At 45.7% G+C, this 25,549-nt stretch overlaps 2 protein-coding genes across 6 annotated transcripts in view; one reads left to right on the forward strand and one right to left on the reverse strand.

The window, feature by feature from the left end:
- Positions 1–25,549, reverse strand: part of MCPH1 (microcephalin 1) — a 236,821-nt gene that overhangs the window by 78,955 nt on the left and 132,317 nt on the right. The window contains exon 13 of one of the 3 annotated variants that reach the window (XM_072763906.1): positions 18,111–20,632. The exons of the other annotated variants lie outside the window; for them this stretch is intronic. Within the exon in view, the coding sequence (XP_072620007.1) occupies positions 20,552–20,632 (81 nt within the window). The 3' untranslated portion in view covers positions 18,111–20,551. Of the gene's footprint in view, positions 1–18,110; positions 20,633–25,549 lie in introns of those variants that run through there. 3 annotated transcript variants of the gene reach the window in all.
- Positions 1–25,549, forward strand: part of ANGPT2 (angiopoietin 2) — a 54,061-nt gene that overhangs the window by 3,196 nt on the left and 25,316 nt on the right. The gene's annotated exons all lie outside the window — the stretch shown is intronic.

Below are 25,549 nucleotides of genomic sequence, written 5' to 3' on the forward strand. Positions count from 1 at the left end.
TAAACAACTGCAAAGTCTATTGTGCTTTAAAACAGAATGTTTTGAAAAATAAAGCTAATGCCTCTTAAATTGATGTAAACATTTCCTCTTTTTTTTAATAAAAGTACAGAGTAGGCACTATAAACCTGAGTCTAGATGCTTTTCTTTCTCTAAAACTAATAAAAACATATCCTTTTAATAAGGTATGAGGAACTACTATTCTGCAGTGTACGTATAAGGGGACAATGCACTTCTGCTAAAAACAAAATTGCTGTCGATGGGAAAAACTGATGGTGAGAGGCTCAGGTGCACTCAGACCACCAGTCCCACCCCCATCCCTGCTGGGGGACTGGGGGGTGGGGAATGGGGGAGTGTGTGTTTTATCACGCGTGGTTGCAAAACACTCCTTAGCTATATATTCAAACAAACAAAAAAACCAGAGCTTAGCTCACTAAAGAAAAGAAAACCCCAAATCCTACAATATCTGTAGCCAAAGGTTGACTGCAGTACCAAGTACCAGAGCAGAACTCTATCTGTTGTATCTTGAATCATGAAACATGACTGCGTCCAGTATTAGCAGCAAATTTTGTGCATTCAGATAAGCTGAATAAAGCTCCTGTTTCAGATGGCAGGGAAATGGTTACTGTCGTTATTTAATTATATATAAACATCATATAGTAAGGGATGAAGAGGTGATTAAAGTTTCACTATGGTAGAGGAAGTATAACACATTTAAGTTTGGAAAATGCAGGTATAATGTCTACTATATATTATGTAAGATATTTAGTACATTGTGTGCTTACTGTGCATGTTATATAAAATATACTAAATATTTAGCATATGTAGTATTTGTTGTTTATATAAGATTTGCTTTCCATGGTCAAGTAGTCCCTGCTTATTAAATGGGGCTTTTGGCATGCTGAACTACGTAGGTACCACACTACGGGGAGATGATTATTTGCCTGCAGAGTCTAGAACTAGGAAATGGATCTGTATGTAACTTCTATAGTGTCTTACTTCTTGTTTAGACACTAGGTGATCCATAAAGTCTCCACACTAAAATTTGAAAATTGGTTTGTTTTAATCAATGTACTTGTTTACAGTTTACAAACAGGTTGTGATCCGAAAGTTGGGACCCAGGCATCCCAACACTGAATCACTTTAAAGCACTCCCCTCACCTTATCCCGTTTTGTCCCAAGACTATCTCTAGAGCACAGGCATGGTAGATATAATCCTATCTATTTGTAATCACTTATAAACATGGGTCAAGATAATATCAATGTGCTTTGCAGTTTGGAAGTCTTGTAGGGATTACCTAGATAGGAAAACAAACACGGAAAGGCACGTACACCGCCCCACCCCGCCCCCCACCCCTTGACAAAAACCAGAATTTTCCATGGGTCTGGAAAAAGTAGAGAAAAACTGTTGGGAGAAGTGTGAATGAACATGAATGTAGTGCTATTTCTTAGCCCACTAACGTAAAGGAGTGAATTCCACTCTACCCCCTCCCAGTCCTTTTGGGCAGGAACCATTAAAGTTCATTTATTTGTTCAACAAATATTTATTGAAAGCCTCCGTGTGTCCTGGCAGCATTCTAGTGCTTGGAATAAATCAGTGAGGTGAAGTCAATGATGAAGGGTTTGACCCTGGTGGGGACTTGCTGCGTTACACCATGGCCTTCCTGGAAGAACACATGTCAGGAGGCAGTAAGGACTACACAGAGTAGGTGAGTGACGAGACAAAGACCTGGTGAAGGAGATCGGGGGCATTGGAGAGTGGAGGTGGCGGAGGGCTATATTAACAGTTTGGTCACTCCACTGAAACCTCTTTCATAAAAGGAAAATCAATACAAACTCCTTCTGAATGGTCATTTTTCCTTGTCACTAAGGTCATCCATGGTTATTATAGAAACTAGAACATGCAAAGAATGCACAAAGCACACACACTATGTATAATTCCATCATTCTGAAATAACCATCCTTAATATTTAATGCCTATAGATGCCTACACACACACGCACACACACACACACACACACAGGATTATTTTTAAATGTGCTATAAATATTGTAATATACACACTTATACCTACCTGATAACTCATAATTTTTTTAATTAAAAATTAAAAAAGAAAGTAGGTCTGGGAGGTTAAGTAACTTGGTTGACATCCGAAGTCAGCAATGCTGGTAATTCCCAGCACCTATGCATCCTGTGTGAGATAGCACAGGGCGGGCATCCCAGGGCAGGCCTCTGCACTGGAATTCCAGAGCACTTCAGCAGCCCCTGGCACATGATGGCTACTGAGCAGACGGCCTTGTTACCAAATGTTTACAGGTAAGATGTGCCATTGTTTCTAAGAGAATGGTGCCAAAGCTGCTAAGAAACAAAAACACAGTTGGGAATATCTTGTGTTTTGAGTAATTACCCCAAATTCCACTTTGTAGTTCAGAAGAGTAAAGGCAAATTCTTTGGTAACCAAGAGAAGGTGTATGTGCAGATTCCTATACACTGTACAGATAGATAGTAACAACCCTTTTCTGGATGTTGCCCTCAGGTAACATCCTGAATTTCACAGTAACACTTGTAAGTTCAAAGAAAATTCAGTCCCAGCAAAATAATGTAGGACCTGCTCCGTCCTCTATTTGAGTTTAAAATCATCCAGCATTCTACAGATGGGTATAAGCAAAAATACCTTGACGTCAGCATGGTAGTAATGGTTAAAATGAGACTGATCAATGATCTGATGTAATCAAAACCAGTAAAAAAAGTTTTTTTTTCACAGGTAGTGTTTTAGAATAAGAATTTTCAACATTTATTGGGATTAAAATGACTGTTTCACATATGGTCTGACAATAAAGGGATGAACTCTCCTCCACCACCTGAACTCTGAGTCAGGTATGCTAGCTGTCTGTAAATTAATAATTTAATTATATATTTCCCCATGAAATCACCTTTCTTTCTTATCCTAATCTTGGCACGTACCAGCTGATGAAAGATGTGAAAACCTATTAAAATCCCCTGAGGAGTGGGTCTAATCCTTTTAACCATCATGGCTCCTTCAACCAGCTACAACCATTATCTTTGCCATTCAACTAGAACCTAATTAAAACCTCTGTGGGACCAGCCCCAGGGGGTGCCTGGGATGGTAATTACTTTGCTCCAAAATCAGCCTCAGTCTGCCCTTTGAGCAACTGCTCAGAGTCTATGAATTGCTTTTGAAATCTTTACATTAATCTGACAACTCACAAAGTATCTGCATCCAATATTTAATATTTTAAAAAAACCAACAATCAAGCAAACTAAGTATATACATTAAGAATATAAGCTGATATTTATTACTATGTCATGTTACTTTTTCTGTGTGTGTGAACAACAGTGATTTTTAAAGAGAGGTCAAGATACATAGGTCTTAGAAAATACATTATTTTATCATGTTGACACAGTTTCTTTGAGAAAGTATCATTTTTATATGTGAATATTCATTCATAAGTTGTTGTTTTTTAGGTAGAGGATATTAGTAAAGTCTTAAAAGGAGGCAAGCATTCAACCTCTCCATTTCTCAATTTTGTCACATTCTGTCTAGACCATATTGACACATGTGCTCATCTGACCAGTCTTCTCCATGTGAGGGTGGCTGTTCCACCAGGGTGACTTAATCTGATCAGCCTGGGGACAGGACCTGCCATCGACATCTTAAGTACTGTCCTCTAGGATGGACAGGGGCACATTCAGGATGATTGCTCCAGCAAATGCTGGGAATAAAGGGTAGACCTGAATTGTGGACGAGCTTCTGTATCTCACTAATTAACACTTGGTACTGGGCTCAAGACACTCCACCCTGGAGATTCCTACTTTGGCAGCCAAATGCACATCTTGGTAGTTAGACAGGTTCAAAGCAAAAAGGAGAAAAAAAAAATGGGTCATGAAGTTTTCTGATTTCATGAATCCACAACAAGGAGGCCATACTCTTCAGTGTAACCTTCTGAATTATGTGGGACTCTGTAAAGGACAGTTAGTCTGATGGTCTTTCTGTTTCAAGATGGGCAAGAGGGACAAGGGAGCCACTACTCCTCCTTGCCTGAGGAGCCTTTTGAGGGACAAGGAAGAGATGGGGGGAAAAAAAACAAACCCTGAGGTCATTCCAAAGGGTTTCATCTCTGGACCAAGCCAGCCCCAGAAATTCAGCCAACCTGGAACAAAGGGAATGCTATGTTCTGTTCATGTTCTCCTGAATTTGGAATAAAGGTATTTTATACCAAAAGAAGAGCTATCTTGGACACAGCTATTCAGATTCAAAGAGATCTGAGATCTAAAATAAGTCATGTTTACATGTGAAGTCAATACTCTTACCGGTAGACAAGCATGCCTTTGAGGTTACTTTCCAGTGTAATCTGAAGCTACAGAATACCAGTTTTTTGTTGTTCTTTCATTTGCTCTTCTTTATATGTAGCAAATAACTTTAAAGAATTATTTTTTTAGAGCAGTTTTAGGTCACAGCAAAGTTGAGCCAAAGGTACAGAGATTTCTCATATACCTCCTGCCCCCACATCCCTGCATCGCTCCCTCAATTGTCAGCGACCCCCACACCAAATGGTGCATTTGTTACAACTGAGGCACTTACATTAACACACCATTAGTGCCCGGAGTCCACAGTTTACATCAGGGTTTACTCATGGTGTTGTACACCTACAGGTTTGGACAAATGTATCCACCCTTGTAGTGTCATGAGGAGTACTTCCACCACCCTAAAAACCATCTGTGCTCCACCCATTCATCCCTCCCTTCCTCCAAACCTCTGGCAACCACTGATCTTTTTACTGTGTTCATACTTTTGCCTTTTCCAGAACGTCATATAGTTGGAATCATGCAGCATGTAGCCTTTTCACTTAGGAAGGAACATTTTATTTTTTTTTTTAGCACGATTCACTAAATTTGCTTAGTGACCCTTCCTTTGCCTTATTCAACTAAGTTAACTGGCTAAAACCCCCACTGTGTACTTCAGAAACATAAGGCTGCAGCAGGGACTTTAAGGGATTATGTGTTTCAAATAAGGGGATGAATGTGCAAAAGTGAGTTGGAAACTCTTAGATGCTACACTACTGCAGGGTTTATAATTACAATTAATTTTAATAACAATACCAGAAACACAGTTAACGAGATCTGTACCATATCTCATGTTGAAGATCATAATTCCACTCGCTCTTATCAGGGCGAATGATCTGACCTTATACCTTTGAGCTGTACACCTCAAAGCGCACCTTCGCTCTGTAAAATAATGAATTTCCTTTCAACATGGAAAAGGACCATCGCAAGTGCAGACGGAAATTATCTTTATATCACATGGCTGAGCATCTCTCTAGAAACACGGTGCTCTGAAATTGCCCACGGCATCTCCTCCCACACCTCCTGTCTATGTTGCTCCATCATGCTCACAGATAAAGCTGTGGGGCCCATTAAAACAATCAAACTTTACTGTTAAACGTATTTTTTTTTAAATCATTTCAGCTTCCAATTAAGTTATAAGCAATGCTGCGCTCCTGTCCGTACTGTTTTTATAGAAGGCAGGAACTTAATACGGAAGGACAGTCCTCAAACTGCCTTCTGAGTGGCCATTCTGGAGTTAACTCGTCAACCCACATGTCTGGGTTAAAAAAAAAAAAAAAAAAAAGATTCAAAATTCCTAAGAGGTATCATTTCCTCTGGGCTCCTGTAAGCGTTTTCTCTGCCATTAGATTTGTGGAATCGACAGATACTATCAATTCTTGGTTGTTTGCTTGATAATTATAAACATTAGTCTGAAGATAATTAGAATATTCCTTTGAGTTTTATTAACTACTATCTAGTCTCTGGAATCTTGGAAAATTATTATATACAGATGTAGCTTAAAACTTCCCTAAGCAAACTGGTCTTCTTAATGAGAAATTCTGGTGCAAAAATGCTGCTAGACCGAAGATATTTTGCTGAATAACATGAAATAATCAAAATCTGACCACAAGCTAATTATGTATGCTTAACCTTTGGTGCATGTATATGAAATTCCTTATTATTTTTAGTTACTAAGAAACAGATTGTTAAATTCACTAAGAAAATTTTAAAACTTATCCAGATTTAAACTTAACTGAAGTGTTACTAACAGGAATTCCTAACCATAATTGGTTTTAACCTAACTCTAACAGTAAAATGCTCTTAAAAACACCAATGGCTGGGATAATTAGGTGACATGTTAAAGAATCAAGATTAATCAGAACATCGTTCCCTCAAATAAACATTGGTCATTTTGTGATGTGTGATTAATTGTCCATATTTTCAAATATGGTCCCCTTCTGGGTTACAACACAGTAAATCCATATGTGCTTTCTCCTCTAATTGGACAATGTTTAATACACATAACCTACTTATTACCACATGATTAGTCGGCCCCAAGCCATGAAGGTTGTACAGCCGCAACACACAGTGTTAGCATGAAGAAAGTCGCCTCCCTTTACTGTTATTCCTTCCAAAATGCCATTACCATTCAAATAAGTGGTCTGTGGAGGAGAAAGACCTAGGGAAAACATTTGTTGAATGCACAATGCTCTCTCCTTGAGCTGGGACCCTTTCTGTGTCCATCTCAGTTTTAAGAGACTCAAACTCCTAAGTTGGTTGACCTAAGAGGTTGGCCACAGTGGCCACGGAGACAGCCTAGCACCACTCGCTCACCTCTTCAAAAACGAGGGGGCTGTTGGCTCATGATTGTGATGCCAGCATCTTCCACTTGTTTGTTGAAAAAGCCTACAGAGCTCTTGCCAAAAGGAGAGCATTCATGTGACAGCAGTCAACACGGGTCAGAACGGACTAAGGCACTTTTGCCATGGAGTTGGTCGCTGCTGTCGATCGTCATCGCGACAGCAGCTGGCACACGTCACGTTTAGGATGCAGTGACAAGCCCACTTAAGGTAGAAACTCTCTGCCTCCTTTACGGAAGAAACTCACGCTCAGAGTGGCATCGCATGGTGCCCAGCTGACAAAAGCACAATCACGTTTCTTTATTTCTGAGCTTCTTAGAATAACACACATTCTCCAAGGATTTAAATAAAAGTGCGCACATCTTCCTGTGCAGGTCAGGAGAGTGGCAGGCTTCACGGTGTCCCCCTGACACCTGCCATTCGACCCTACGCACGACAGTCACACCCAAAGCAGGCCCACAGCACGATAAGAGCAAACGTGGGGAACGGGGAAACAGTGAGAAGACCAGTTTGGGTGGATATTCGGATTTCCATGTCACCCCCGGAGGAAGGCGGAGATGCCAGGCTACGGAGACGCTAGGCTGTCAGCAGTATGTCTCCTTTCTAAGCCCTTTGATCAACAGCAGTGTTCCAACGCCTCCCAAGCTTTGCTTTTTTTTTTTTTTTTCCACTCCCAGGCCTGGAACCTACACTAATATAAATGGTAAAACCCAAAGGATTTAAAAACGTCCGTATGACGTTGTGTAAGTGCACATGGTAGCAGCCACCCTCAGCATCACGAAACTCAGCCAGAGAAGTCTGGAGACAATGGCCCGTACTTGGCTATGTGTCCTCACGTAGGAAGGGATCTGTGAGCAAGCAGGTACAGGTGCTAAGCTTACCATGCCAGTCTTCCATGGACAGCCCTGTGGGAATAAGGGGTGGGCGAAATAAGCCTTAAGGAGCAGGACCTGAGTCCACGGGCGTGCACACAGGGCGCCCCAACACGCAGATGGACTCGCCTACACTGCGGCAGGGCCCACACTGAGCCATGGTCTGGAAGCACACGCTTCTCCTTTTGACCTGTCCTCAGAAGGTCAGGATTAGCCTGACACTCGGTCACGATGCCTGTGCTACTCGCCTCACTTCCACCCACCACATAGGCTCTGGACCACCCCACGTCAGCACAAGGACAGGGAGCCCAGACACAAGGTATTTTGGAAGAGAGAGCGGGAGGGAGCACATTCGCATAACTTCCACGGAGCGTATCGTGAGAACTGTCCTACTGTACCATCAGTTGTTGTCAACATCTCACTGTGCCGCGTGTACGAGTCCAACTTTGTCGTGTGTGTGTACAGGGCAAGATGCAGAGCACATAGGGTTTGGTGCAATCTGTGCCTTGAGGCTTCCGCTGGGGGGTCGGAGACCATGCTCCCCACTGGGAAGGGGTGCTACTTTCCCTCTTCCTCCCAAGGCTAGCCACCCTCCTGCCCTCTGTCCCTGTAGGCTAATTGTGCTAACTTTTAGATTTCATATAATTGGGGCAATGCCATACATATTCTTTTTTTTTTTTTTTTGGTTCTGGTTGATTACTTCTCTGATCCATCCTTGCTGTTGTACTAAAATCTGCCCCTCCCCATTACTGTGTAGTGTTTCATTTTAGGTGTATGACACAATTTGTGTGCTCACTGTACGGTTATAGGTGGATATTTGTGTCCTTTTGTGAACGTCAACACTTCTTAATTGGACACGGCCGTGTACTATTTTTCCTGTACTGTGTCTCAGGAACCTCTGCGGTTGGCCCGACTGAAAGGCGCCTTGACTTGACTTCCAAGACCAATCTGCCTGCTAACGAAATCTACACCGCGTGTGCTGGGGGGCGTCTCTTCTTTGACATGTATTGGTGGCCTCCGTCATCGGAGGTTAACAAGAAGACAGAGGGGGATAAAACAAAGGGTCTGTCAGGTAGCCATCCACCACTTTCTCTGGCCTTCCCGGTCTTCACCTCCTCCCTGACAACACCTCAATTTTCTAGCCGCACGCAACTTTACAGACGAGAGCCTGCGTCTGGGAGCACCACGGTTTGTCCTTGGGTTCCAATGTTTCTGTGACAGCATTATGCTTCAGTCTGTTTGGTTTACAGTCACCCCTGTGAAAACCCATAAGGTGCACTCCCCGTGCCATAGCGCAGCTCCTCTATCGTGGGGCCTGGCCTGATCCTGCTTCCTGGGCAGTTGTGGGACCGCAAAGACGTCCAGCCATGGAGACCCGAGAGCTGCTTTTCAGACGTGGGCCAGAGGAAAGCTCACGGCCACTGGGCTTAAGGTTTAGTATGAGGATTCACATCCCCGGGATTTTCAGTACATTTCCTAGGCTGGCATGAACTTTCTCCCCAGAGCGTCCGTGCTCCGGAGAACTGATGGTGTAAGGGTCGAGGAAGAGGTCTGCACACACCTGAAGAATGCTGCGATGCAAGATAGGCGTCCTGGGCCATCAAGTTCTGACTCTGACCCCCTTTGGCCAAAGGACTCCCAGAGCCACGGCAGCAGAGGCCAAGATTCCACTGGAACCAACCGCTCATCATCTGAGTCCCACAAAGCTCCAGGGTAGGTCCTTCTGCCGAGGGGACTCAGCAAAGATGCGAAGCCACAAAGTTCAAGGTGGCAGGCAGGTCACTCCAGCCTGAAGCCAGGCTTCTCCGGGGGGCGGGGAGGGGGCATTCAAGAACTACTACCCTGACACACTCAGCTGCTCACAGGAGTCAGGCCGAATCAGGCGCGACCACAGTGACTCTGGTCGCAAAGCGAGGGTGAGATGACTCACACTTGGTTGAAACAAACAGACCCTGACAACCGGAAAACCTCCTGCGGCTCCTTGATTCCTGTGTGCCCCCCACCCGCAGTCCCGCGTCCCACATGTCCCCTCACCCCTCACTCCCTCTTCCTGCCTCTCCCCCACCCTCATCCCCACTTCCTACTTGTCCTCCCACCCTCATCCCCACTTCCTGCCTCTCCCCCCACCCTCATCCCCACTTCCTACTTGTCCTCCCACCCTCATCCCCACTTCCTGCCTCTCCCCCCACCCTCATCCCCACTTCCTACTTGTCCTCCCACCCTCATCCCCACTTCCTGCCTCTCCTCCCACCCTCATCCCCACTTCCTACTTGTCCTCCCACCCTCATCCCCACTTCCTGCCTCTCCTCCCACCCTCATCCCCACTTCCTACTTGTCCTCCCACCCTCATCCCCACTTCCTGCCTCTCCCCCACCCTCATCCCCACTTCCTACTTGTCCTCCCACCCTCATCCCACTTCCTACTTGTCCTCCCACCCTCATCCCCACTTCCTGCCTCTCCCCCCACCCTCATCCCCACTTCCTACTTGTCCTCCCACCCTCATCCCCACTTCCTACTTGTCCTCCCACCCTCATCCCCACTTCCTGCCTCTCCTCCCACCCTCATCCCCACTTCCTACTTGTCCTCCCACCCTCATCCCCACTTCCTACTTGTCCTCCCACCCTCATCCCCACTTCCTGCCTCTCCCCCACCCTCATCCCCACTTCCTACTTGTCCTCCCACCCTCATCCCCACTTCCTGCCTCTCCCCCCACCCTCATCCCCACTTCCTATTTGTCCTCCCACCCTCATCCCCACTTCCTGCCTCTCCTCCCACCCTCATCCCCACTTCCTACTTGTCCTCCCACCCTCATCCCCACTTCCTGCCTCTCCTCCCACCCTCATCCCCACTTCCTACTTGTCCTCCCACCCTCATCCCCACTTCCTACTTGTCCTCCCACCCTCATCCCCACTTCCTGCCTCTCCCCCCACCCTCATCCCCACTTCCTACTTGTCCTCCCACCCTCATCCCCACTTCCTACTTGTCCTCCCACCCTCATCCCCACTTCCTGCCTCTCCTCCCACCCTCATCCCCACTTCCTACTTGTCCTCCCACCCTCATCCCCACTTCCTACTTGTCCTCCCACCCTCATCCCCACTTCCTGCCTCTCCCCCACCCTCATCCCCACTTCCTACTTGTCCTCCCACCCTCATCCCCACTTCCTGCCTCTCCCCCCACCCTCATTCACACTTCCTACTTGTCCTCCCACCCTCACTCCCGCTTCCTGCCTCTCCCCCACCCTCATCCCCACTTCCTACTTGTCCTCCCACCCTCATCCCCACTTCCTGCCTCTCCCCCACCCTCATCCCCACTTCCTACTTGTCCTCCCACCCTCATCCCTACTTCCTGCCTCTCCCCCACCCTCATCCCCACTTCCTACTTGTCCTCCCACCCTCATCCCCACTTCCTGCCTCTCCTCCCACCCTCATCCCCACTTCCTACTTGTCCTCCCACCCTCATCCCCACTTCCTACTTGTCCTCCCACCCTCATCCCCACTTCCTGCCTCTCCCCCACCCTCATCCCCACTTCCTACTTGTCCTCCCACCCTCATCCCCACTTCCTGCCTCTCCCCCCACCCTCATTCACACTTCCTACTTGTCCTCCCACCCTCACTCCCGCTTCCTGCCTCTCCCCCACCCTCATCCCCACTTCCTACTTGTCCTCCCACCCTCATCCCCACTTCCTGCCTCTCCCCCACCCTCATCCCCACTTCCTACTTGTCCTCCCACCCTCATCCCTACTTCCTGCCTCTCCCCCACCCTCATCCCCACTTCCTACTTGTCCTCCCACCCTCATCCCCACTTCCTGCCTCTCCCCCCACCCTCATTCACAGTTCCTACTTGTCCTCCCACCCTCACTCCCACTTCCTGCCTCTCCCCCACCCTCATCCCCACTTCCTACTTGTCCTCCCACCCTCCCACTTCCTGCCTCTCCCCCACCCTCATCCCCACTTCCTACTTGTCCTCCCACCCTCATCCCCACTTCCTGCCTCTCCCCCCACCCTCATTCACACTTCCTGCCTCTCCTCCCACCCTCATTCCCACTTCCTGCCTCTCCCCCCACCCTCATTCCCACTTCCTACTTGTCCTCCCACACTCATTCCCACTTCCTGACTCTCCCCCCACCCTCATTCACACTTCCTACTTGTCCTCCCACACTCATTCCCACTTCCTGACTCTCCCCCCACCCTCATTCACACTTCCTCCTTGTCCTCCCACCCTCATCCCCACTTCCTGCCTCTCCTCCCACCCTCATTCCCACTTCCTGCCTCTCCCCTCACCCCTCATTCCCACTTGCATGTGAGCTGCTGCTCCCACTGAAGTCATGAGTGATTAGTGTGAACCAGAGTCCCTGGAGCTCTGAGGAGGAGGAGGAGGTGGTGTCTCCATCAGGTGTACTGCCCCTCGATCAGCACTTGGTGATGTCAGCATCTGACCCCTAAGGGTGACGCGAAGTGAGTCAGCCAGTCCATGGTGGCTCACAGTGATGCTGGGCCCCTCACCCCATTTAAAGAGAAATATCTCCTGAAAGGACTTTTTTTCCCCCCTTTAAGTTGTGAGTAAAAATTAAAGCATGCAGAAGAAAAAGTCAATTCTGAATGACATGCTTTTTATAACTCCTGGCGGTGGAGTGAAAGGGGATAGGAATTTTCCACTAGCTTCCATTGGAATCGGCATGCATGCAAGGCGGTAGGGTTAGGGAGAAGGGGCAGACCTCCAGAACTGAAACTAATTATGGGAAAATGATTCAAGTCCCTTCGTACTTTTACCGCAAGCATTTGGAGAATCACACTGAAAAGTTACTTCCCAAATGGCTTTGGTGTTCAAGGAAATTTGGCTTTTCTATACATTATAAAACGCGCTCGACGTTGAACAAGTGAGGACGGCAGCATGCAAACTATAAATTACATGCAGAAGTGGACCACCTTACTTTTGTAAAACTGGCACACGTCCTGTCCTCCTGCTGCCCGCGCGAACTGCCATCAGCCAGAGGCGACCGTGCTATCCCACAGGATGTAGGCATGTGGCTCTAAGAACGTTCCTCCGTAGCACGCTACACTTAAAGTGTTGTCAGCCTGAAAGGGGACGCGGTGCCCAACAACTAGCTTGCAAGAAACGGGGCTGTTTCCCTTAATTGTTTTGGAAGTTAGGAATATTCAAGTACATGTCTTAAGGAAGGTCTGACATAATTACCTTTTGATTTACAGTAAATCTTTTTGATTTACTGAGGTTCCAATCAACATTTCAAATCACAGAGATTGCAGTTAAAGACACGATGGGGACCAAGGGAAGGAAGGAGAGGGAGTAGATTGAGTGCACACCCTACCAAATGCAGGCTGAGTCAATAAAGATGTTCTAGAGATGTAAGTGATACCAATTATTTACCGGTGGGCTATATTTGCCAGCTAGGCATTGCTCAGCACCTTAAACTTTGGAATCAACTTGGACACTGCCACCCTCATTTCGAGTTCCATGCCGAGTGTCACGTAGTAGTTGCCTTTTGCGGCAGTAACCACCCAAAACCCAGCTTTGCACAGCAGCATAATCTAATAGCGCTGAAACTGTGAGCTACGTTGAGATTCTAATTCTTCTAGTGGTTGGCAGGTGTTAAGTATGGTGGGGCTTCCCTTGAACATAAAACTACATCCCACTGCTCCTCTGGGTTCGCTGCAGGAGCCCAGGGTACCTTGGCAAACCGTTTGGGAACCGTGCTAATTACTTCCATCCAATCATTATGCTAACATAGCTCAGTGAGCATTAAATGCCTGTTTTACCAATGAGAAATCTGAGGCTAAAAAAAGTTGACCGGGTGGGTAGTGTGTAGTTGAGCTGGGATTCACACCCCAGTGTGGGTTTGAGTCTCAGTATCTGTGCTGGAATGACAACTCCACAATAGCTTCAAAAATCACAACCTTTTCCCCGCTTTGATCCAATACAAACAAAGCCACTTTATTTAGGTGGTTTTTTGTTTGTTTGTTTTTGTTTTGTTTTGTTTTGAATCAGGTTGCTCATGCAAGAACTACTTGAATTGGAATAACTCAAAATATGAATAAATTCAATGGAATAATTCATGGATTTCACTTTTCTCAGAGTAATTTTGTTTTCATTCCAATGGGCTAGGGGTAGCACAAGTATTCAGAGAATAGATCATTTTCTTCCTACACTTGAAGCCACTGAACTCCAACAAAATGCAACCCATGACTCAGACATTTATTTATTTATTATTTATTTTTAGACTAATGGGAACTGCATGAATTCTTTCTTGGTCTTCCAAGAGCAAATGCCTTTTATGCTTGATCCGGAAAGAATTGAGTTTCGGAATGTGAAATCACTAATTTACCTAACTGAATACTTTTAACCCTCTTTGGGCAGCTGGAACAGTTTAATCTATAGCTCTCTGCAGTTGCTGTGAAATCACTTTTTCAAAGTTCATTTCTTTAGGCGGTATTTAGGAACAAACAGATGAAAGCTGCAGACAGAGGTAAATAAAATCACTCATAGCAGCTGGGGTCATGGTGTTACAGCAAAATTTGTCAAACATTTCATTTTTAATATCCTTTCCTAAAAAAACCCCAAAAACCTCTTTATTGAGGTCTAAAACACAGGAAGTGTGTAAAGTGTACTATTCTTAAATTGACAGCCTCATGAACTTTTAAAATATGAATTTACATGTGCAACCAGCTCTGAGATTAAGATATAAAATATTTCCAGCAGCCCAGAAATGTCCCTCTTGCTCCTTCCCACTTAATAACCTTGCTTGCACCACCTCCAGCACCCCCACCCCCAACATCTCCCACCCAGAAATCATCATCCTGACTTCGGTCACCATTGATAAGTTTGGTCTATTCTCGAACGTGATATAAATGGGATCATGCAGCAAGCATTCTTTTGTGTGTGGCTTCCTTTGCTGCGTGATGCCTGTGATGTCATTTAATTTTAGCAGTAACCTGTTAGGTTATTTTCAAAAATTGAATTGCAGTGCATGAGCACATCAAATCAGTCCCCAGGAGCAACATTTGCAAGTCAAAATAATCATTCTATTGTGAGAAAGCAACTCGTGGAAAGTGTTCATTAAAGAATGTCATTTAGCTGTTCCAATTTGGTACCATATAATCAGCCACGAAACGTATCTCAAGTCCTCCTGAGTTGGACAGACCAACAGATCTTATATATAGCAAGTAAGTATGTAAGAAAGGTTACTTTAGTGCAACGTATAACTCTATATGCCATGTCTGTGTCTTCATTTAAATGGATTCCTTCTTAGACTGAAATTTTACGCAAATGTTACTTTAGGATAAGTTGGTAATCCTACAGAAATTAGAATAGTGTGCACTTAAACTCCATATGAAGCAGCGGCATCTTCATTTTATGGCCCATTTTTGCCTGTCTGTTGTTACTCAACCATTGGAGAGCAAATGACTCCCCCAGTTACATGAATGGCATGCCCCTGAAACAAAAGCTTGAAATGAACTCCCTCTAAAAATGAATCAGAAGCTGGTATTTTGTAAAGAGAAGTCTGATACAACATGTATTTTGTAGGAGGGTACTCGCTCATTTCAGGTCGGGGGGCATAATTAGAAGCTCACTGATTTGTCCCAAGTCATAATCACTATTTGCAGTTCCCAGCTGAGGCTCTGTTCTCGTGGAGTCCAACTACAGCCATCCCCAGAGCACTGTGTGTGTGGCTTCTGGAACAGTTTCCCTGCGCTGCAAGCCACAGACAGAAGTGGAATGTGCTTAGAGCTCGTGTCCTGTCTTCCAAAGCGAACGGCAGCCCCACTTGGCTGTCGACGTCTCAGAGGTGAACAGTAAATGCTGAAACATACTTAATACGCTTCTTATCGAATTCCAGATCAAGAAATGAAGATGTGTTAAAATGATTTAAAAAAAAAAAGAAGAAGCCATACTATTTTCTTTTTAAGACTATATTTATTTATTCATGAGACAGAGAGAGAGAGAGAGAGAGAAAGAGGCAGAGACACAGGCAGAGGGAGAAGCAGGCTCCATGCAGGGAGCCGACGTGGGACTCGATCCCAGGACCCCAGGATCACGCCCTGGGCTGAAGGCAGACAGATGGGGGTCTGCCCAAACCATACCATTCTGTCTTGCCACATAATTTGGGCACTGAAACTTGTTTTGGTTTTGCTGCACTGTTTCTGATTAGAAAAAAAAAAATCTACTGTTGATCAGGTTTTAAATAAACTGTCAACATGCTTCAAAATGCATTATGGATTTAAAAATTAGCATGGCATAATTAAACAAACAGTTTGTATTCTGTAATGAGGGTTAAGAAAGAAAGAAGAAGAAAAAAAGATCACTTTGCTTCTGCAAAGCCCAGGCAAGCGTACAATTTCCTAAACTACGTGCACATGGGCCACTGAGTTATGTGAGTGAATATGAAAGGCTTACAGCTTTAAACACTTGTGAGAATGAAGATGGAACCAGAGGTCAAATTAGAGGTAATCTAATATTAGACTTGAGGCGTGGGGGGGGGGGGTACACTTTCCCTCCTAAATGGTTCACAAAAACATGAACTTTCGCTGTTATAAAATCATAGAATTAAAAAAGCTGCGGCTACAGCTTTATGGAAATGAGAACGCCGCACTTGCCTAAATATTTCCCGGGGCTATTCCTATTAGTGCAGCAACTCTCGTTTGTGGTTTGGATGGCTTTGTTCAAGGTCAGCGGGTGAAGCCGAAGGCCGCCCGCGCGGCTCCCCTCCACCGTACGTCAGGTGGCATCCGTACGCCAGCTCGCAGAAACGTCAAATCAGTGAGGACAGTATACAAGACTATGTCGCTTCCCTTAATCCTAATCCACGGTAATGTGGACAGGATGATGTCCCGGCAAGAAGATGTGAATAGGTCAGAAGATGGCTATCGGCCACAGGGAGAAAATACCACAAAAGTACATTTTGCTGACGGCGGGTCGACGGGGGGGCGCCCGTCACACACGAAAGGCGGAATGCCTTATGGCTAAATGCTCATGCGGATTAGTCCGATGCCCATGGTATCCCCCCAACCGTCTGCACCTCGGGGTTTGCTAGCAACAGCAGGAGGAGCAGGAGCGCTGGCGGGAGGCCGGCGGTGATGTGCGGAGCCCAGCTCGCAGGCCACTCAAGCCCAATCCCCAGGCCCCCGAGCAAGGCCGCCGCCTTCCCAGGTCCCCGTCCCTGCCCTCCTGTGCGAGGAGCAACACAGGCCTCCTGGCTGCCTCCTACAGAACTAGCTCGCCTTGAAAGCATCTTCAAGACAAAAATAATTTAAATTCCTTTAGCCCTTTCCTGCCTTTCCGGGCCACCTCGTATAGTAATTGTGACACGGGATATTTATTTCATGTTATAGAGAAAAAGAAACAACAACAAAAAAAACCTGCGTTAAGGACGATGACGCTGCCGTGTCCCTAGAAATCTCGGCAGGATTTCAGCAAAGCCCGTGAAGACAGAAAGGGACGGCAGGGATAGGGCAGGTAAAGGGCGGAAACGAGCCTTGGGATCTGAATACTTCAGCACAGAAGTGAAAAAGCAACACTGCTCATGCCCGGTGGCACATTTTTTTTAAGGGGAGCACAAGTACTTCGGTGCGGCGGTGAGCGTGCGGGGTGGGCCGTGGGCCGCCCGGGGACGAGCTAGGCCTGGGGCCCCGGGTCCTGCGGCCTCCCTCGGAAGGAGGGAAGTCAACACTCTGACTTCTGGGGCCTCGGACCCCTCAGCTCCTGCCCATCTATGGTGCTGCACAAATGGGGGCACGGAGCTCGGTGGGCTTCGTCTCCAGTGTGAGGGCGCGCGCGTGTCCGTGGGGACACGCGCTTTGCAGTGCCGCCTGCCGTGCACAGACCTGACAGCCTACTGCCGCTGTCCCTCCCCGTACACCTGCCATCCGGGAGGCACGCGCACACTGTTGGACGGAAGAAGAAACCCCCGCTCTGTTTTGCCCAACGGCCTCACCTGATGGCCAGATCGTGTCTGAGCTGCCGTGGGTCAGGGCGCCGCGGACTGGGCCGGGAGGAAGGAGCAGCGGCGGTGCGGCGCCCGAGGGACCGAGCTGCACCTGCTGCCCCAGAGCGAGGCTGCGGGGGACGCTCCATGTGTGGCCCCCGGGCCTGGGGCACTGCCCTCCGCTGCACACGGCAGGCCCTCCACCAGGGAGGCCATGGGCCGGGCCACTCGGGGAGCGACGTCCTCCGTGGCAGACTGGCCCTGGTGCCGGGGCTGGCGGGCACAGGGCTCCAGGGCACCCCCGGCCTGGTGGCCCAGGCTGGGTGCCCACCCGAGCAGCCACGCCGTGCCTGAGGTCGTGCCCTGAGGCCATGCCCGAGGCCGTGCCGCCCCCCCCCCCCCCCCACGGGCACTGGAGAGGCCCTGTCTCGCTGCAGGTGGTGGTCGGGGGGTGGCTCTCCGGCTCCCCGTCGCCACCATGGAGGCCCACCGAGCCCCGCAGCCGCCCCGCCCCGGCCTGTCCTGCTGCCTGCGTGCCTCTGGCTAGGCCCTGGTCCGGGGAACACCCAAGCGAAGGCATAGGACAGTCAAGCGAAATTGCCATATTAATGGATGAATAAAGAAACACAGATTTAATATATAAAGAAATATACCCTGTACACGACATATATGTTCATATACAAGGAAATTCATATAAAACCATCTTGCAGATGCAAACTGCTATTACCATTCTTGCTTTATATAAGCAAACACATCATTTTAGAATATCTACTGCATTTATTGGCTCTGCTGCCTCGGGAGTACCTACAAGGTGTTGGGAGCCAGAGCTCTAGCAAACGTTGGGGTAAATACATACGTACCATAAGAACCCTTTTAAAAGCCACACACATGTAACACATGGCACCTTTTCCCATATGAAATGCCCCAATTCATTTATGTTACTATACCAGCCTCAGTGTACTTAAGAGGGCGTATATGTAAAATGGCTGATACTGATGAAAAAAATAGCCATTTTATCAGTAGGAAATGACTGGGATGCTTTGAGGGGAAAAATACACTCTCTCCTGAGGGAAACATGCAAAGAGGCAAAGAGATGCGAGCTTATGGGATGAAAACCCCCAATTAAATAATGAAGAGAGATATGTAGTTACACTCACAGATTAAGTAAAGAAATATGGCTTAAGGGAGCATAGATATACTGTATTCAAATTATTTAAAATTTTGTCAGTCACAGGAGAAGGGGGACAAGCTATTAACTTCAGCGTGGCACCGACTGATGCATGCAGCTCTACTCCCCATCACGTTTTCACGCTCATAGTCATCAACATGCACACTTTCGGTCTCTTTATGACCAGTGAAAATAGGAAAGGGGTTATCTTTTTTGTAGTTAAGTAAAATTATTTTTATTTGAGATAACATGATAATCTTTTTAAAATTTTTAAATTTATTTTTTTGTATATTTTTTATTGAGGTTCGATTTGCCAACATACAGCATAACACCCAGTGCTCATCCCATCAAGTGCCTCCCAGTGCCTGTCACCCAGTCACCCCCACTCCCTGCCCACCTCCCTTTCCACCACCCCTTGTTCATTTCCTAGAGTTAGGAGTCTCTCATGGTCTGTCACCCTCTCTGACATTTCCCCACTCATTTTCTCTCCTTTCCCCTATAATCCCTTTCACTATTTTTTATATTCCCCATATGAATGAGACCATATAATGTTTGTCCTTCTCCAATTGACTTATTTCACTCAGCATAATACCCTAGGTCCATCCACGTTGAAGCAAATGGTGGGTATCTGTCGTTTCTAATGGCTGAGGAATATTCCATTGTATACATAAACCACATCTTCTTTATCCATCATCTTTCGATGGACACCGAGGCTCCTTCCACAGTGTGGCTATTGTGGACATTGCTGATAGAAACATCGGGGTGCAGGTGTCCCGGCGTTTCCCTCCATCTGTATCTTTGGGGTAAATCCCCAACAGTGCAATTGCTGGGTCGTAGGGCAGGTCTATCTTTAACTCTCTGAGGAACCTCCACACAGTTTTCCAGAGTGGCTGCACCAGTTCACATTCCCACCAACAGTGCAAGAGGGATCCCCTTTCTCCACATCCCCGCCAACATTTGTGGTTTCCTGTATTGTTAATGTTCCCCATTCTCACTGCTGTGAGGTGGGATCTCATGGTGGTTTTGATTTGTATTTCCCTGATGGCCAGTGATGCGGAGCATTTTCTCATGTGCTTGTTGGCCATGTCTATGTCTTCCTCTGTGAGATTTCTGTTCATGGCTTTTTCCCATTTCAGGATTGGATTGTTTGTTTCTTTGGGTGTTGAGTTTAATAAGTTCTTTCTAGATCTTGGATACTAGCCCTTTATCTGCTAGGTCATTTGCAAATATCTTCTCCCATTCTGCAGGTTGTCTTTTAGTTTTGTTGACTGTTTCTTTTGCTGTGCAGAAGGTTTTTATCCTGATTAAGTCTCAACGGTTCATTTTTGCTTCTCTTTCCCTTGCCTTCATGGATGTATCTTGCAAGAAGTTGCTGTGGCCAAGTTCAAAAAGGGTGTTGCCTGTGTTCTCCTCTAGGATTTTGATGGAATCTTGTCTCACATTTAGACCTTTCATCCATTTTGAGTTTATCTTTGTGTCTGGTGTAAGAGAGTGGTCTAGTTTCATTCTTCTGCATGTAGATGTCCTTTTTCCAGTGGGTAGTCTTTCCTCCTTTGTCAAATATTAGTTGACCATAGAGTTGAGGGTCCACTTCTGGATTCTCTATTCTGTTCCATTCATCTATGTGTCTGTTTTTGTGCCAGGACTACACTGTCTTGATGACCACAGCTTTGTAGTACAACCTGAAATCTGGCATTGTGATGCCCCCAGCTACAGTTTTCTGTTTTAATATCCCCCCTGGCTATTCGGGGTCTCTTCTGATTCCACACAAATCTTAAGATGATTTGTTCCAACTCTCTGAAGATAGTCCCTTGTATTTGTATAGGGATTGCATTGAACCTATAAATTGCCCTGGATAGCATAGACATTTTCACAATATTGATTCTTCCAATCTGTGAGCATGGAATATTTTTCCATCTCGTTGTGTCTTCCTCAATAAGAAAGGGGTTATCTAGACACAGTATCAAATAACAAAAGGTCACTCATAAACTATTAATAGAAACAAGCTAAAAAGATAGATAGAACAAATTAGTTATAGGAAGTACTTGAAAGAGCCTCTGTGGGGTGGGCTCCATGGAGTGATGCTGATGGAGACAGGTTTGCTTATTAACATCCTAGAAAACCTTAAGTGCCTAACTCCGGCCATGGAGAGAAAGGACTGAAATGACAGACAGTCAATGGTAGGCACACGGCTTTGGTATGGACTTTTCTAGGCTGGAAAAATTCAAGTATGGCATCAATACAAAGAGGAAACAGGAGAACTTTCCAGCCGACGGAGCATCTGAACACTATCTCCAGTGTATGAGCAACATATTTGCCTGCCGACTCCTGCTAGTGTTTCAGAGGACAAAGATGTGCTTGGGCCATGAGTCCTCAGCCTTTTCCTCTTTAACCTCCACATGTCACCCTAAATACTGCTGAGCACTTAGGAAGTAGAATCCCTAGATTTAAACACACGTGCACACACACCCCCACACACTTTATAAGGAGCGGGAAGAAAGCCCATTTTGCCACTTTTCTGTCTGAAACCTCAAAAGATATTTCAGTTTCTTCATGACAGGGAACCAAGAACATTAGGTCAAAAGCCTTCCAAACAGAAAATCCCTGGATTTAATAATCTTGCCTCCAAGTTTTCAAGCTAATTTTAAGAGCACATGCTTTGCGTGTTGTTATGAGGGTGTGTGGGCACACACAACTTCCATATCCCAAGCAAACAAGAACATCAATCTGGAGTGTGAGGAGATCTAAAAATCAACGAAACAAGTACAGAATGTTTTTTTGGTATTAAAAGGCAACCCCAGCAGCACCATGGAGGCCTTTGAGGAGGGCATGCGATGGGGCAGTGTATAGCCGTGGAAGGGGGAAGGAGACTCAGGCCAAGGCAGATGGCAGGCGAGGGCTGGAGGTCGAAGTAGCCTAAGGCTCTGGCGTAGCCAGGAGGCAAGGTGCACCGAGGAAAGCAGGCCGGGAGACTGGAGAGGACAGATGGGAAGGAGTATGGGCCGCCAAGTGAGGGAATCTGCACTTCATCTTACAGGCACAACCATGAGGGAGTAATGTGAGCCGCTGAGCAACCACGACACTCAGGGAGGGGCGACTTGTGTGCAGTTAGGGGCTTTGTGACCATCCAGACACAGAAGAGGATGCTGAACACCGGGTGAGAAGATGGGACCAAGTCAGGAGGGAGTCCTGACGTAGCAAAGAAACATTCTTTGAGGGTGCGTGTGTGTGCAAGAGAGTAATTTGTTTCTACGTTGAAATGCTAGCAATAAAGTGTTTGCAGTGAAACCTCCTGCAATTTGTTGGTTTCCTAGGGAAATTAGAGCATTCAGAGGACAAAAACTAATTAGTTAGAAAAGGTTATCAGGACACGGAGCTTTATTTAAAAAGAAAAGACCTCTCAACCAAGGACTATATAGTTGGTACGGGACCAAGATCACAATCTCGAAGTTGGGGATAGTTTTCGTACATTATCTGTGTTTTCCTTTCCCCAGCCAATTTCAAGATTACTTTCCTTTTGGTCGAAAAAATGATGATGATAATCTTGGTGAGATGAAATGTGGCAAGGGAAGCATTTTAACATGTAATCAATCTGCCATAGTTACCTTGCAAACAAACGTATTTTTCCTGTCAAATTTAATCATTCCAAATGTTGGAGGAGTAATCAAAAACCCCAGACATATTTTACATCTATCTATCTTATCTATCTATCTGTCTATGTTAAAATAGTTTACTCTGGTTGCTTGAACTCCAATGCATTGCCAACTTGAAAGGCTATGCTTAGGGTGCACTCTTTTTTAGTAAATCGAACCAATACTGAGCAACAACCTCATGCAACTACAATGACAGCGATAGCCTTGAAATGTTCATGGAATTTAGATAATTTACTTGAGCTCTAAGGAGAGAGAAACAGCTCAAGGACCCACATTTTTAGTGCTTAGACCAATGATTTAAGAAGGGGGCAAAATGACCGTGCACACCATCCTTCAAACTGTAAGGGGGACCTTTTTTTGGGAGGCACTTGGACCCATGAATCGGAATCACCACATGATCATCTTCTGACATGAGGGCAACGTCAAACATTCCTGCAAGACATGAGTGTGTGAAGCCACCCGTGTGAAAGGAGGAAGAACCCCATCTCCTCCCTGGGGAGGGTCAAGTATCTTGGAACTGTTTTGAGAAAAGCAGCTAAGTGCAGATGACAAAGACAGAAAGGGCTGCCCAAGGAGAGTGGAGCACGACACTGCCCACGGGGCAGAGGAGATCTCAGTCATCTCACATTTTCCCTTGAACAAAGTCTTCCTTACGCTAGGACAGAATGGCACTGGGCAGATTTCTATATTTCTGGGCTTCAGTTGCAGGCAGTAAAAAACAAGTGATACTAAACAGAAATACATTCCTGGGCAATAAATGAGGAAAGAAGGAAGAGGACTAAGTACGGCTTCTCTGTTGTGAAAGAGTACTCAGTTGTCACAGCACCCATTTCTCCTAAAATCTTATTTTCACTGCTTCAAGTGTAAGAGCACAAACCTTTTTGGAAATCAACACAAAACTGTCTACTTCTTTTTTTTTTAATATTTATTTACTGATTCATGAAAGATACAGACCAAGAGAGAGAGGCAGAGACACAGGCAGAGGAAGAAGTAGGCATCCTGCAGGGAACCCAATGTGGGACTCAATCCCACATCCTGGGATCAGACCTGAACTGAAGGCAGGTACCCAACTGCTGAGCCACCCAGGCATCCCCCCAAAATGTCTACTTCTTGATATCGCTGTCTGTTCCTCATTCATCCCCCAGACCTCAATGAGATACTGGGTATCATCTAGGATTTTACTTTACTGAGTTGTACATACCCTATACAGACGCTATCTGCATGTATACTGTGGACATAAGCGCTCTAGGTACCCCCACAGCACACGCATACGTGTATCTGTAATTTGCTTCCATGTAACATTAACGACACCCACACACCCACCACATGCATGCACTTTGTCGTCCCCAAAGCCTGAAAAATACTGACTTAAAAAGCGTTCTGCATTCTATTGTTTTCAAGCTTAGAAAAAGTTATGGTAATAATGTTAAAATTTTCTACTTATAAAAATTGGGTCTTTTATGGTTTTTAAAGTGCTTGAGTCTGATTTTAAATAGGAAGTTGACTTTAAAATGTCGGATTATAAATAAGCTTCTCAAATGTGTCTTGATGGTTGTAACCACTTTTGACCCTGTAGTTCTAGGATGGGGGCAGGGACAAAAGGACCCCCTTTCCTCCTCTGGTTATATGATTTAGAGTGACAACAGACCAAATCATTTTTATTTTAGTGCTTAAGTACTAAAATCAATAAGGGAATTAAGACCTTTATTACACTAGTTTATAAATTATTACTTCAGAGTATGGACTTGAACCAAACTCCAGCTTGAACATATCTTTAATAAGCCCAAACTTTCCAGAATAAGTCTTTCTAAATATTATCTTTGCTGGGTGTTAAGAGTAACTAAGACAACTCCTCTGGATGACTTATTTAGCTTTAACTTTAACCTCAAAAATTCTATTACTCCCATGGTGATGAGAAAGAGGGAGAGTGTCTGCATGTGTGAGAGAGTATGTGAACGAGAGAGAGAGCAGAGAGAGAGAGGGAGGGACGGAAAGGAGAAATAAACTTCTGTCGAGTTCTTATAAATTGTCTCTTCAAATCATAAAATTAAAATTTTAAAAAGGCAGGGGAAGGGAGGAAGCATAAATTAAGAAAGAACATAGCCACGAAAATGCTTGGGCTAGTTATCAACCAGCCAATTAACTCAGGCTTCACAAGGGTTTCACTCTTCAGATTTTATGAAGTTGGTATTAGAGATATTTCTTGGACTGTCAAAGAATAGCACGTGATTTCATGTTTTTACAGTGGTCTATCTATTTTGGTTCATATGGAGAAGGAAAGGCTTCACCTGCGAGACTTTTCAAGTGATGAAGCTGCAGGAATGGTCAGGTTTTGCACTATCTGCCCGGTGACTCGGAGAACCAGGGAGCGCCCATTAACCCTGGCCATAACGACAAGGAGGGAGATGGAACGTGCACGGTGGAGGGGCAGAGTCAATGGCAAGCAAGAAATGCAAGCAGTAAACCCACAGTTCTAATACCAATCCTGAGACTCTCCCAAGGCACAGTTTATAAGTTGCACCAACCAAGAAGCCTTGGACTCTAAGGGAGAAACACTACCCTCCCCATTCTGCTTTCTCACTCTTACAGGCAGAAGTACAGAATTACTCTGTGGTTAAGACTGTAGGAGAAATGATGTTTGGTGACTGGTTCTGTGAATGGTTTCTGTGCAGAGAATTACAAGTTTTAAAGAAAGGCATTACAAGCAGTTTTAAACTCATCTTTCAATTGTTCGATTGAATTAAAAAAAATTCTCAGTTATAACTATGAAGAAAAAAAATAAAAATAGGGCTTTCTGTCCTCGTGAACTTGTACTTTGGGTTAATGAATAGAATTGTGGCTCCTACCGGAGGATCACCATGCAATACAAAAATGAAAGGAAATTACTTTTTAAGTATCCAACGTTATATATGCACACGGTGACTGTAAAAGCAGGGCTTAGCTGATCCTTCAAACATGTCTCTGACCAGTCAGAAACACTGTTTGGTACAGGAGGACATTGGGCACCCCTAAAGTTAAGCAACATCCCCAGACTGGAGGAAGAATAGGAGAGCAAGTGTCCACAGCCCAAAGCCCCCATGCTCTTTCCCACACACTGGACATCCCACATTTATATTTAATGACGTGATCTTACTGCCAAAGACATAGGTATCTATGCCCACAGCAGTGGAATTAGCTTCTTCACTCCCTTGTGTTGAGTTGGCATTGCACACACA

The sequence above is a fragment of the Vulpes vulpes genome, chromosome 7, assembly GCF_048418805.1.
Source record: "Vulpes vulpes isolate BD-2025 chromosome 7, VulVul3, whole genome shotgun sequence".
NCBI lineage: Eukaryota > Metazoa > Chordata > Mammalia > Carnivora > Canidae > Vulpes > Vulpes vulpes.